This window comes from Tupaia chinensis, unplaced genomic scaffold, assembly GCF_000334495.1.
Source record: "Tupaia chinensis unplaced genomic scaffold, TupChi_1.0 Scaffold143877_1, whole genome shotgun sequence".
Classification (NCBI taxonomy): Eukaryota; Metazoa; Chordata; class Mammalia; order Scandentia; family Tupaiidae; genus Tupaia; species Tupaia belangeri.
Genome location: NW_006203728.1, coordinates 865,721 through 879,232, shown reverse-complemented (window position 1 = coordinate 879,232; position 13,512 = coordinate 865,721). Strand labels below are relative to the sequence as shown.

General features: G+C 38.1%; 1 protein-coding gene across 1 annotated transcript in view; it reads right to left on the bottom strand.

Annotated features, from left to right (window-relative positions):
* LOC102500834 (CUB and sushi domain-containing protein 1-like) overlaps nucleotides 1-13,214 on the bottom strand; it is a gene marked incomplete at its 3' end in the record, with an annotated part of 13,539 nt that extends 325 nt beyond the window's left edge. Inside the window, exons 1-4 of the mRNA XM_006165296.1 lie at nucleotides 12,911-13,214; nucleotides 10,920-11,114; nucleotides 9,055-9,193; nucleotides 5,100-5,287 (exon numbers count right to left, since the gene is read on the bottom strand). Coding sequence (XP_006165358.1) covers nucleotides 5,100-5,287; nucleotides 9,055-9,193; nucleotides 10,920-11,114; nucleotides 12,911-13,160 — 772 coding nt within the window. The remainder of the gene's footprint in view (nucleotides 1-5,099; nucleotides 5,288-9,054; nucleotides 9,194-10,919; nucleotides 11,115-12,910) is intronic.
* Between the last annotated feature and the right edge of the window lie 298 nt (nucleotides 13,215-13,512).

Sequence of the window (13,512 nt, the reverse complement as noted above, 5' to 3'; positions counted from 1 at the left end):
CATAAGTATTTCACTTTAGTATATACTAACCTTGTCTTTACTAAACCAGACAGGATTTATTTCTAGGCTCCTGTAATTGCTACCACCCTAGTCTGAAGCTGAAGTTCTCAAAAGCTGACCCGAGAGACTCAAATTCTCAAGCCAATCTGGGACTAAAGTGATCAAGATTCCTGGGAGCCCTCTCATCCAAAGACCCTCCCTGGTAATCAAGATCAAAAAAGAAGATGCACCCAAAAAATGGACTTCCTCGTTTTAAAAATTATGACTGTTTATACCTAAACAAAACAGACATCATGTTTTATGATTATTGTTCCTATACTTTGAATGCCTTACCTTTTAGAGCAAAATGTTTCACTTACTTCCCCTCACCCATCCCACTGCTGTAAAACTCCTTCCATAATAAATATGCATGACTCCTGGCCATCAGGGCTGCAGTCCGGAGTTTACTCTGGCTGTAGCTGGCTAAGAACATGTTAAAGGGCATAAGGTCTTAGTCTAATTCCTGTTCACTCGCGTCGCTTTCCTGTGCACCCACCCTGGCTGGGATATGGCTCCCGGCACCATTCCTTCTCCTCCTTTTCTCCATCCTGCTGACATTTTGGGTGTGTACCCACACAGGCTAATTTTCAAGATGCCAGGGCCAGGATTCCAATGGTGGTTGGCCATGTGGGGCTTGGGTCCCACAGAGCCGGCTTGTTTACAATGTCCTTTTCTAGGCTTGTATGCTTTCCTTCCTTTTTGCTCTCCTCCTCTCTTTCCTCTGCTTCCTCTGGCTACTTTTCTGGCACGGCTGACAGATTTTTCTACCCCTGGAATCCATGTCTGCCTCAGACCTGCGTGCGCCATGGCCTGGGCACACAGCCGTCAACAGCCTTGACTCCACCTCATCCAGACTCATTTTGGAAACCTGATTGAAAATCCAGAATCCTGGCTTCCTTGCTGGCTGACTGGGTCACAAAGTCCAGATTTTGGGCCGAGGACTCCATAGTGTACTAGGATCCCCAGGGGAGTATCAGTGACCAATAAAGTCTGAGAAAAACAGCTTCTTCAGCATGCCTTTAAATAGGGATGACCATCCACATCGGTCACGGAGCTCCTGAAAGTAGTTAGTTTTCAGCACCACCCACAGAAATAACAACCGGGAACATCTGAGCTGGCACTGGAGCAGCTGTTTTGTTTTAAAGCCCCGCAGGTAACCATTAGGGACACTAGCTGATAACCATTTTCAGCAATCCCACACCTCTCCTGACTCATTTTCTTATAAAACACAATAGCCTGTGTCTCATTTACTTTTGTTCATTTCCTTAATTCTCTTGACATAAACAGAGGTGATAACAGGTCAAGGTTCACTGTGACATCCTTCTGAGATCCTCTTTTCCAATGCAGTGTTAACGCTTTAACACAAGAAATAGAGAGAAAAATTCATGTTTGCTGCTTCCTGAAAGGATCAACATAAGTTTATAGAACAAAAGTCTGGATGCATATTTAGATCAATTTCCTTATAAAACAGAGCACTAGAAAGTTTAATACCTGAGTGAGACAGGTGATATCTCTGGCCTCGTTATTGGTGAGAGAGTTACCTCCCTAGTTTTCAAATAAAGTAGAAAGAAGGAATTCTAGGGAGCACAAGAGATTAAAATTTATAACAGAGATTAAAATGCACACAGTTATCACTCTACTACAGATACACCATCTTGGTAATAGCATTTTTCTTTTCTTAAGAATGATTTTATTTGACTTTATTTATTTATTTATTTATTTTTAGTGATGCAAAGAAAGAAAACTGTAAAAGGACATTGTTCTGTGAGAGGTCACTCCAAGTTATGGAACTATCTTTATGAAGACTGTGCTCTACTTTTAATCAGATAAATAAAAAGATCAAAACATAACTTAGTAATTCTTTTTTTTTTTTTTTGAGAGGTTTTCGCTATAAGGTGCGTGCGCTCGCCAGAGAGACAGAGAGAGACAGAGAGACAGAAAGTGAGAAATCACCCCCCAGAGGAGATGGTCACGCCGCAATCCCTTCTCCTCCATTCTCCTCTCGGGATCTTGGGCACGCACGCACACGTGCCCGGCGTGAGTTTCAAGCCACCGGGTCCAGGACACGAACCGCGGTCGACTACGTGGGAGTCCAGCGACATAGCCATTACGCTAACTGCTGGTTCCCAATAATTCTTTAAAGGTTATAAAGATTATTCCTAGAATTATCTGCATAATAAATTATTATAATACTATATTAGTGTGTATGACAAGCTAAATAGAAACATGTGCACAGACTTTCTATCATTGATTTTCCATAAAGAGTGAATAAAGACAACCCATTTATGTAAATATAATAGATAACAAACTAGTGTCTGCTTCCTGCCTTAGCCTAAGAACACATTTCCTGGGAACTAGCAGTTAGCGTAATAGCTATGTCGCTGGACTCCCATGTAGTTGACCGCGGTTCATGTCCCGGACCCCGTGGCTTAAAACTCACGCTGGGCGCGTGTGCGTGCATGCCCAAGATCCCGAGAGGAGAATGGAGGAGAAGGGATTGCGGCGTGACCATCCCCCCTGCGGGGTGATTTCTCGCTTTTTGTCTCTATGTCTCTCTCTGTCTGTCTGGTGAGTGCACGCGCCCTATAGCGAAAATCTTTCTCAAAAAAAAAAAAAAAAAAGAAAAAAACAAAACCACGTTTCCTCAAACAGGAAAGAAGCAAAATAATCTATGGCTATATACATATTGGGAAGAAAAGAAAGAAAACTCTGTTCAATATTTGTTAATGTCTGAAAATGGTCATTCTTTTAAGTTTCATGCATTATTTTTAAGGGCCAAGTAATTTTGGTCTCAATGAAAGTGCTGGGTGCTGTAGAGAGAATGAAATACTTAGCCATGCAAAGCTTAGGTGTTTTACAGTTCATGCAGTTGCAATGTGTATGTACCATTGATCCAAAGAAAAGTGATAAGGGGATAGTAAAAAGAAATTAAATACAGTATTTTGTTCTTAAATTTTACTTTAACTCTAAAACTTATGTTAAAATAAATGTTTCATATATACAGATAGAGAGTATACCTAGTAAGTTTGAAATTAATCTTTAAGTCAATTATGATTAATGTTCTTGGTATTAGAAAGTGAATATAATAATCATTTTTTAGATCAAAAACTGCATGTCTATCAGGTATACATGCATATGTACATTGATATATAATTATATGGGCATGTGAAACAGAGAACTAGTCATAGCAGGTTATTAATTTGAGTTTGCTGAATAATAGTTTAGGCAGAGGTTCATGAGTATAGGTGATGTAACAAAGGGAAGGGAGGAAAAACAAAAGTTTTAAAATACCACATGTGGGTTAGCAGGTAGTGTGGTGGTTAAGGCACTAGACTCTTACATGGTTGACTGTGGTTCGAGTCCTAGACCTGATGGCTTGCTTTCTCACTCTCTCTCTCTTTCTCTTTCTAGAGAGTGCACATGCCCTAGAGAAAATTAAAAATCATAGTACTAAAAAGTTTAAAAAGTAAATAATTCTAAAAAAGCATGCTAGATATGATCCTATTCATGCATCTGTAAAATTACATGTGTGTATATATGCACAACTATATTTTAAAAATTACATTAAAACACATTTTTTAAATTTTAGGGTAAGGTTCTATAAAAGAGCATCAATAAATGTCCTGCACATTAAAGGTTTCTTCAGGAGACATGGTAACCTGTGCTCATTCTCCCTTCTTTCATTGTGCCTTTTTTTTTTTTTTAAGATTTTTTTTGCTATAGGGTACATGTGCTCACCAGAGAGACAGAGACAAAAAGAGAGAAATAACCCCCAGAGGGGATAGGCATGCCACAATCCCTTTTCCTCCAATCACTTCTCAGGATTTTGGAAACACACACACACACACGTGCCCAGCATGAATTTTAAGCCACTGAGTCCAGGACTCGAACCGCTGTTGACTACAGAGTCCAGTGACATAACCATTACACTATTGGCTGCATCTGCTTCTCCCTCATGCTGCTCTTTAAGTGAAGTGTTTCAAACAGAGAGAATAACAGCTGTTTTCTGTTTTCATTGACTGACTTTAAACTGTATTCCCAAAGGGAATCCCTCAGATTCCAGAAGAAAACTTGCATAAATATTACTCTAAACTTGCATAAAGATTTGATCTCATTATTTCAGAAGCTAAAACTTAAACCTGAGGAAATAAAAACGAACCTGATTTTGACATGAGGAAAAAAAAACGGAAAAGCGCACTGAAAATTTGGGCTATCTTGCAACATATATTTCATTATAATATTTTAACAATTGTTTAAAAATAAATGTGACAGTTATTGAAAACTAGGGTTAACAATTGTTTAAATATTAACAAGTATTCATTCTTTCTCTTCTCTTAGTGCTCTAGTGAACGAAATTTGTTTTTATTTTCTAACAGGTTAAGGATTTCAAACTGTCCTCATCCTGTCTTTCTAGACATTGCTCAGAACATACAGCTGTAGCGATACATCCCATAATGCTTCTGGCTCATATGTATACATGTGTTTCTAAATATTAATAGAAATACTTGCTGTAGATGAAAACATTTCATTGTTCTAATTTTTATTCTTTAATAGACAATGGATATGTATGTTTGAGCATTTAAAGGAAAAAAAGAAATCCCAAGATGCATCCTTAATTAAGAAAGAAGTTCTTAAAACTGAAGAGTGTGGTTTGAGAGAGGCAGATAAGATCAATAAATTAGCATGGTTTTCTGGGTGCTAATAAACAAGCCCATGAATCTTAGGACCAGCAGTTAGCATAATGGCTATGCTGCTGGACTCCCACATAGTCGACCGCAGTTTGAGTTCCGGACCTGGTGGCTTAAACTCACACCGGGCGTGTGTGCGTGCATGCCCAAGATCCCGAGAGGAGAATAGAGGAGAAGGGATTGTGGTGTGGCCATCCCCCCTTGGGGGGTGATTTCTCGCTTTCTGTCTCTCTGTCTCTCTCTGTCTTTCTGGCGAGCACACGCGCCCTTTAGCAAAAACCTCTCAAAAAAAAAAAAAAAACATGTACATGGATCTTTAAGTCACCCATGTGTGTGGCAGGGCCAGGATGGCACAGGAAGTCGCTCACTTACTCTCATAGTGGATAAGGAAACCCACGCTGGAACGGCTGTTGTCTGTGGTGAAGAGCAGGTACATGAAGTTCCCTGTGCTGATGAGAAACTGAGGGGCTTGCGTGCCATGGTACTCTCCGATCAGTGGGGACGAACTGGTTGGCCCGTCTCTGACTTCCAGAGTATCATAATTGACTTCTGTCTGAAATCTGCAAATGTGTGTATCAAGTCAGAAAAGACACCAGAGCTTCACCAGCTTACAGACAAGCGTATCACCTCATCGTCCATGAATGGAAACCCCATAGACCTCAATATGAAGAAAATATTTATATTTTGAAATATTTAAATTTATTCCAATGAAAATTTGAATGAAACATTTCAAGTTACGTATACTTTGGAAAACTTGGGGACAAATAGAATGGAAGACTAGTACTCTTTTCTAGAAGAAACAGTATAGCCTAAATCACCTCCCTTACCTAACACTACATTTTGTACTATGACAGAAAAAAAAAGGAGATTGATATTTAGCTTTAAAATATAGTTTTTTATAAATAAGTAGATAGATGGATAGATAATCCTCAATTATCCAACTTCTCAATGAGTGAAAATCAGTGACTATGCATTTCAAAGTATTTTTCATGACCCTCTGTTTAACATGATTTCGGACATCTTAAAATGAATATACCAGAGTGAGATGATCTCTTTTTATTTTCTTGTTTTATTTACACTTTATCACTGTACATTTTCATGGCATATAAAATGAATCTTCACAGCATGAATACACTGAGTGTTAGTACAAAGATACTAGCATACACATCATCCTTAACACATAATTTTGTACTTTTGCATCTGTTTAATTATTTACTTTTCTTTTTTATCTGCTTTTATTTCCTTCCTTTTGATCTCTTTACTTATTTATTATTTATTTATTTATTTACTTTTTGAGAGATCTTTGCTATAGGGCACATGTGCTCTCCAGAAAGTGAGAGAGAAAGAGACAGAAAGTGAGAAATCACACTGCAATCCTTCCTCTTCTATTCTCCTCTTGGAATTGTGGACATGCGCATGCACCCAGCATGAGTTTTAAGCTGCCAGGTCTGGGACTTGAACTGCAGCTGACCATATGGAGTCCAGCGATGTAATCATTATGCCATCTGCTGGTCCCCCTCCTGATCTCTTAAAGGAAGAAGGTAAGTCAAAATATATGACAATAATTTAAACCTTTTTTATGAAAAAAGTAATCCTGGGCTTTTTTAATCTGCATTAACTCTCTCGAGACCCTAGGCCAACACTGAGTATCTCTTCACTAGAGGAAGCAAATACTTTTAATGATTCAAAAAAGTTAGAAGAGCTTCCAAAAAGTGCTTAACTTTTCTTATGCTTCCAGAGAATCTGACTTGAGATTACGTTTCTATAAAGTTTCAGCCACTGGGGTGCCCTTCGATGCAATGAAGGTTCCATTCCAGACACCGAGATCATTTTCTAAATGGGCTCCTCTCGTCCTCTAAGAGCTAACCCTGTTTCCAAGTGTCTGACTTCACGCTTAGGGACCGTAAGCCTGTGACTCACTCAGTAACTCTGAAGCCTGTTCCACAAGGCCCCACGCAGCGCTAGGTATTGCTGATGACGCACAAGGCCAACTAGGGAGAGAGGGAGCTACTTCTGTTAGTGGAGTGTAACAATGGAAATGGATACTTCTCTCCGTACAAATGCACAGCAGATACTCTTACCACTAACTGAGTCCTAACACCTGGTCTTTCCTAAAGAATTCAAACAAGCTGTGTGTCTCCTGGCTGCAGCAACATAGGGCCACAGGCAGTGCAGGAGGACCTGGGGAGTGTAGGCTTTGCCTTTATTGTTCTAAAACATTCTTTTAAGTCCCTATCATTTGTCAGTTATCCGAGTTCAAATTCAAGAAGTCTGGATAAGCATGAGCTAAATCTCATTAGATATATATGCAAAAAAGTTTTCATATCCTCTTTCTTTAGTAACATCCAGGACGGACGAAATGCACATCTCAACAGCTAGAAGATTTCCTGGACAGCCTCAGAAACCAAAAAATCAGAACGCTCTTTATTAGTTGGCAACCCAAGCCATATTGAGGATAACATTACTAGTGTAGAATTTATTATTATTATTTTCACACTCCGATAGTTAATTTTATTTGTTTGAGGGCTCATATTGCAAGCATGAATCCAAGCATGAGCTTCAATTGTGTGGGCCCAGGTTCACATAGTAAGATAAAAGAACATTTTGATCCATGTATCCAGGTGAAAACTAATTTAAAATTTGTAGCGCAGACACATCCTTTATTAGGGTGTTGGACCACGGATCAAGGTGTAAACTAAGGAGAGCGGGAGAGGGGAAGAGCACAGGAAGCGAAATTTGGGAAAAAATGGAGAAGTAAGAGATTTGTGGAACACAGATAGGATTTGTTGCCTGTTGATGATATCGTGTATAATAGTCTCAATTCACCTGGTGTGTGGTGCATATCATATTGGGTAAAATATTTTTACAATATAAATTATGTATAGTGATTGTATAAATAATAATAAGTCTGGGTAAGCCTTAAACAGATACACACACACACACACACACACACACACACACAATACTGTATTGTGCAATTAATCTCTTAAGAGTTGTGTACTATATTGAGGGTAAAGAGCAGAGATGTTTGGAAATATCAGGATTATTAGGTACTTACAAATGACATTTAGCAAAACGTCACATTGAAATAATAGTGAAACAACATGATTGGAAATAATTTAAACATGTATCTTTCTTCAGGCAACTGAGAATAGAGTATGAATAAATTGTGCCAATGAGAATGTACAGTGACAATTTTAATTAAATGATTTAAATTTGATATGGTGCTGAGAATTAGAGCTACTTCAGCTTTTTCTCCCCTCAGTACCAGAAAGTTCAAAAATGTACATAGAGCCAAATTTAATTTACTGATTACCTAGAGTTAATCTTTTAAAATTATTAATATTATTTGCAGGAACTCTCTAATATAGCAGATTTACAAATGAAAATGTTTTCCTTTCTCCTGAGGATTATCCTATTGGATGTTATCATTATCCAACAGAGAACAGGAATCATGTAAATAATGTGAAAGTAATCATTAAATATAATACCACTTTCAAGAAAAACTTCTTCTGTACTACTATTATTACTGACTATTAAAAAATGACTGGAAAGTAAAAAGAAAATAATACAAGATATTTATCTATCTTGAGATAGTATAATATTATGAACACTAAAACATAGAACACAATCTAGCCAAGAAGTTCATTGTTAGTGAAAGCCCAATGTTGTTTAGAAATAAAGCTAGAAACATTAAACAAAGATGATCTCTTCCTTTAAAACATATGGTTTATTTCAAAACACTTTTCATTTCTAATCATCAAATTGATTTTAAGGATGAAACAACTGGGAAAACATACCATTCGGAACTCAACTAGCTTGCTTACATTTTTAAATTATCAATACATTTTTTAATAGGTAAACCAGACAATTGCTCATAGGTAGTTAGTACATAATTAATCTGTTGAAACCACCTCATCACCAACAATGCAACTTTATTTTATCCATCAGAGAATGGGACAGGCATTTTCTGTACTGCTACGAAAGAGACCTGGATCTGCTTCCACGTGTTAACTCCAAGCACAATTTATCCATGGAGGTTCAAACTCCAGAGTCAGACCAAAGGATCAGACCAAGGGAGTGGTCTTCTAGGACCATCAGTGCCCTACCAGCCTGCAGAACTGTGACCTGTAGGCTCAGATGATATCATTCAAGAAGAATTCAACTCATTAAATAAGTGTCTATGTCTTGTTGAGTGAGCTCCTTTGAGAAAACCAGTGAAGAATGATCACCTTTCTAAGTTTTTAGATCCATTTACTAAAAACATGGTCAGACATGCATTCTTAGATCCAAAGGAAAGGGGAAAAAGTTTTTTTTTTTTTCTTACCTATCAAAAGTTATTTTGATAGAATGTCCTGGCTTTGCTTCAATTATCCACTCACAATTTAAAGAATCTTTATAATATCCTGGCCATCCTGGGGGCAAAATGACCCCACTTGAAGCTGTCAGATGTCCACCACACGGAGCTAAGGAAAAACACACAGTATCTATCAGGTCACATTAAATGTAGGAAGATAGCCCTTATAATACCTCAACAGACCAAGAACAAGTGACTATGTTCATGGATTTCATATTTTTGAGTTCTAAAGCAAAACTTAGTCCCAAGTAAATTATAAGTTGATTGAAAGCAGGGCCCATATATTCTACGTCTGGGCATTTATCATCAACTAGAAGAAATGTCCTTTTCCTCTAAGAATGGCAAGTGAATTATCTGAACCAATTGACTTACCTGCATTATCTCATTTTGTTTTCACAACAAACACATAAAGTACATAGCATTGTTAAACATATTTGACATGCATTTGGAGTTCAACCAGTGTCTATTAAGGAACAAATATTCTGACTTGCTTGATATGTACTGCATCCATGCTGGGAAAAAAAAATAAAACCACTTTGTATGCTGTACAGATGCACAGCCATTAATTACATTTATGAAATATAAAACAAATACAAACAAAAAAAACAAAATGCAAAAATATAAAAATGACCTCACATATAAACTTGAAATACTCTTAGGTATGTGTGCTTGTGTAGGTTTATTTACTTTGAATTATATTCATTTTATTGAAATCATCTGTTACACACAACATACTAAATTGTTGATGAATGTTAGAAACCAAAATAAGCTTTCAGGCAAGTTTGAAAGCATGGAATTAGACTGAACTGATTCTTTTGAAGTGTTGCATAACACGTAATAATCCATAATTAAAAAAAATACACATGAAAGAATGGCTTGCAAAGGTGTGTAACATGGAGTGGAGGTATTTGTTTTCTCCACTTTATGGCAGAAATGGAAGATGTAAAGGCAGAGAATGAGAGGATTTCTGTAGATACCAGAGACTGCACTGGGGTGGGGGATGGGGCTTAAGAAATATTTAGCAGACACAAGAACACCCAAAAATAAGGCAAGTAGGTTATGGAATAGCATACCACAACAGAGTTTTTAAAAGATGTTGACATTAATAGACAGAAAAATGAAAATATCTGCTGATGATAACATATGGTAAGTTATTTGACTTGCCTAATATGCACTGTATTCATCCTGGGAAAAAACCATGTTGTACACTGAAAAGGTGAACAATGATTAAATGTAAATAAAAAATAAGTAAGGGTGTTAACAATCAAATATGGATGTATCTCCAGGAAAAACTAAGTAATAGAATGAAAATCGAAAGTGTAAAACATGATGTAATGTTCTCGGCTGAAGATGAGGAATGTGGCAAGCCCTCGATTTGATTATCACGCACTGCATGCATGTTTTGGGGAACCATGTTGTACCCACAAAGGTATACAGCAATTAAATGTAAACAAGAAATTATAGAATAAAACTTAAAAGGGGGAGAAGCTAGAACACAGAGACCAACACACATAGGGAGAATGTCATGTGACTTCAAAGGCAGAGCTCAGAGTGCTGCCTCTACAAGCCAAGGAATGCCACAGATTGCCAGCAAGCTCCAGGAGCCAGAAGAGGGATTCTTCCCCACAGCCTCAGAAAGGACAGGCCCTTCTGACATTTGATCTCAAACTTTCAGTTTCCAGAAATAGAAGACAATACATTTCTGTTGTGTAAGTCACTTTGTGCCTTGTGGAGGTATCCCTGGCAAACAGACATTGTTAAAAAAAAGAAAAAAATAGTTTGAAGATAAATTCAGGATTTCAAAGGCGAGTAGCCAGCAGGTGATGGGACTGTACCTTCACAGCGCGGGACGGTGGAGCTCCAGACCACGTTCCCATCCTGCAGGATACAGGTGATGGACTCAGACCCCTGCGTTTTGACAAAGCCATCGTCACAGTGGAAAGAAACCGAGCTGCCCAGTAGGAACCTGTCACCAAAACGCCGTCCATTTATAGGAATGCCAGGGTCGTGGCACTCGTTTTGACCAAATGCTGGAAAGGCCAAGACAGAATTAGAATTAGAATAAAACTACTTGACTACCAATGACATGTGTTTAAAAAGAATATAAATTATATATAAAGCAATTATTGTCTCCAACGTTGGTTATTCATAGATAAAGACTAAGTAAATAGAATACCAGTATCCAGAGAGTTGATAGTTATAACTGTCATCTATACAGCATTTTACAGTTTGAAAAGCACTTCTTAGATGCACTTAGGAAAAGGGAAAGGAAAGCTTTCAGGTTCAGGAACTAGCTGGGTTAGAATCCTGACTTTGTACTCTATGGCTGAAACTGATCGACTAAAGGATATAGAAACACAGTAAATGGATGTGAATACCAGATATAGTGTGTGTGAAAGAGGAGGGTCTGAGAAAGGACATTCAGAAAAAAAAAAAAAAAGAGAGAGAGAGAGGCAAAGCATTAATGGCACAGAGAAATGTGGTATTATCTGTTGAAGATATTTGATAGTTTTATCAACTATACTAGGGAGAGAGATTCACCTGTTGAAAGATTCACTTTCTAAGCTCAATAATGTGATTGAATGTATAAAAGAAAATGAAATAAAAAAATGTAAAAAAGAAATCATCCTGATGTTGTGCTTATTATCTGATATTAGGCCACTACTTTGATAATCTAAGCCCAGCTACATTTACTTACAGAATGAGGACTAGCAAACTGATATCCCAGTTACTATAACAGTAATTGAAATCATTACTGACAAATTCTAAGTACAGTACCTGATAATTTAATATCATTTATATTATTGTCTCACTATGTTCCTTCTACAAGGCATCTAAGGAGATTTTTTGCATAAAATGTAGTTCATAAATGAATAAGCAGAAGTAGAGAAGTTAGCAGTCATTAAATTGCATGAGGTATACATAAGGGCTAGTTTTTGCTCTGTGTTATTGTATTTCATTTTAGTTTATTTTCAAAATTGGCCATATGATGCATGCACTTACTGGAAAAAGAGAGAGGGAAAGTAAGAAAGCCCCCACATGGGGGACAGCACCCCCTTTCTTACCCATTTGGGGTATGTGTACACACAAGTCTGGCATGTTTTTCAATCTCCTGGATCTGGACTCCAACTTCAAGGTTGGTTTTGTGGGATCCAGTAACCCTAAGCTCCACACCACTGGCTAGCCCAAGCACTAGTTTTATTTTTTATTTTTTAATTTTTTTAAGTTTTGCTATAGGACTCAGGTACTTGCCAGAAAGAGAGAGACAGAGACAGAGAGAGAGAAATCAGCCCCTAGGTGGATGACCACACCCCAATCTCTTCTTCTCCAGCTTTGTCAGGATTTGAGACGTGCATGCACTCATGCCCAATGTGATTTTTCAAGCTGCTAGGTCTGGATTTTGAGCTGTGGATTCAGCCATGTAAAGTCCAATGTCTTAACCTCCACACCACCTGCTTGTCCGCAAGTGTTCGTATTTTAATCCTTGGCACTTGCCTTCAAATGCCTCATTCATTTTTACTACCTTATTTTGTTGCATGGAAGATGTATGGGAGGGTGCGTGGATGAATGAAAGGATGGTTAATTAGAGGGATAATGAGAAGGGAGAGCAGAGATATGAGAGACCCGCCCCTTACTACAAGGATGACCACAGGACTATCCTAAACACAATGATGCATGTTTTTAGGTTACCAGAATCATGCTCTGCAATATTACTTCTCTCATTTCAATAATGATTATGAAACTTCTAAGGATAACTTAGATGTTCAACTGCCTATGTACATAAATAAAACGGGAACTCGAATGGCACCGGTGTAGACATACTTACTGGTATAAGTGATGTTGAACCCTCTGCCTGTGGTAGAGTGGTCAGACTGAAACTCTAGTCGGACGATGTGCCCGCTGCTGGCCAGCTGGGAAGGCACTTCATTGCCAGAAAACGTCCCCAGGACTGTTATATCTGAAATCCCATCATCTTTGACTGCAAGGAAGTCAAACTGAGGCTCCACGTCAAAATCATTAAAAATGAGGTGGATTCTACTTCCTGGCTCAGATATAATTAACCACACACAGTTCATGTTGTTTCCATATTCCTCTGGATAATTTGGTGAGAGTATAATCCCAGATGATGCCGTAAAGTTGAAGAAACAGGAAACTGTAAAGACACAAATGTATTTGCAAATAGTTTTGCACATACACAAAGAACAGTTGCATGAAATTGTCACTTAATGGCTGAGAACTTGAAAAGGCAAATCGCACTTCAAATAGATTGGGTAAGTCAACTCTTTAATCCTTCTTTTTGGGGGGACAGGTTTTTGCTATAGGGCGCGTGCGCTCGCCAGACAGACAGAGAGAGACAGAGAGACAGAAAGTGAGAAATCACCCCCCAGGGGGGATGGTCATGCCACAATCCCTTCTCCTCCATTCTCC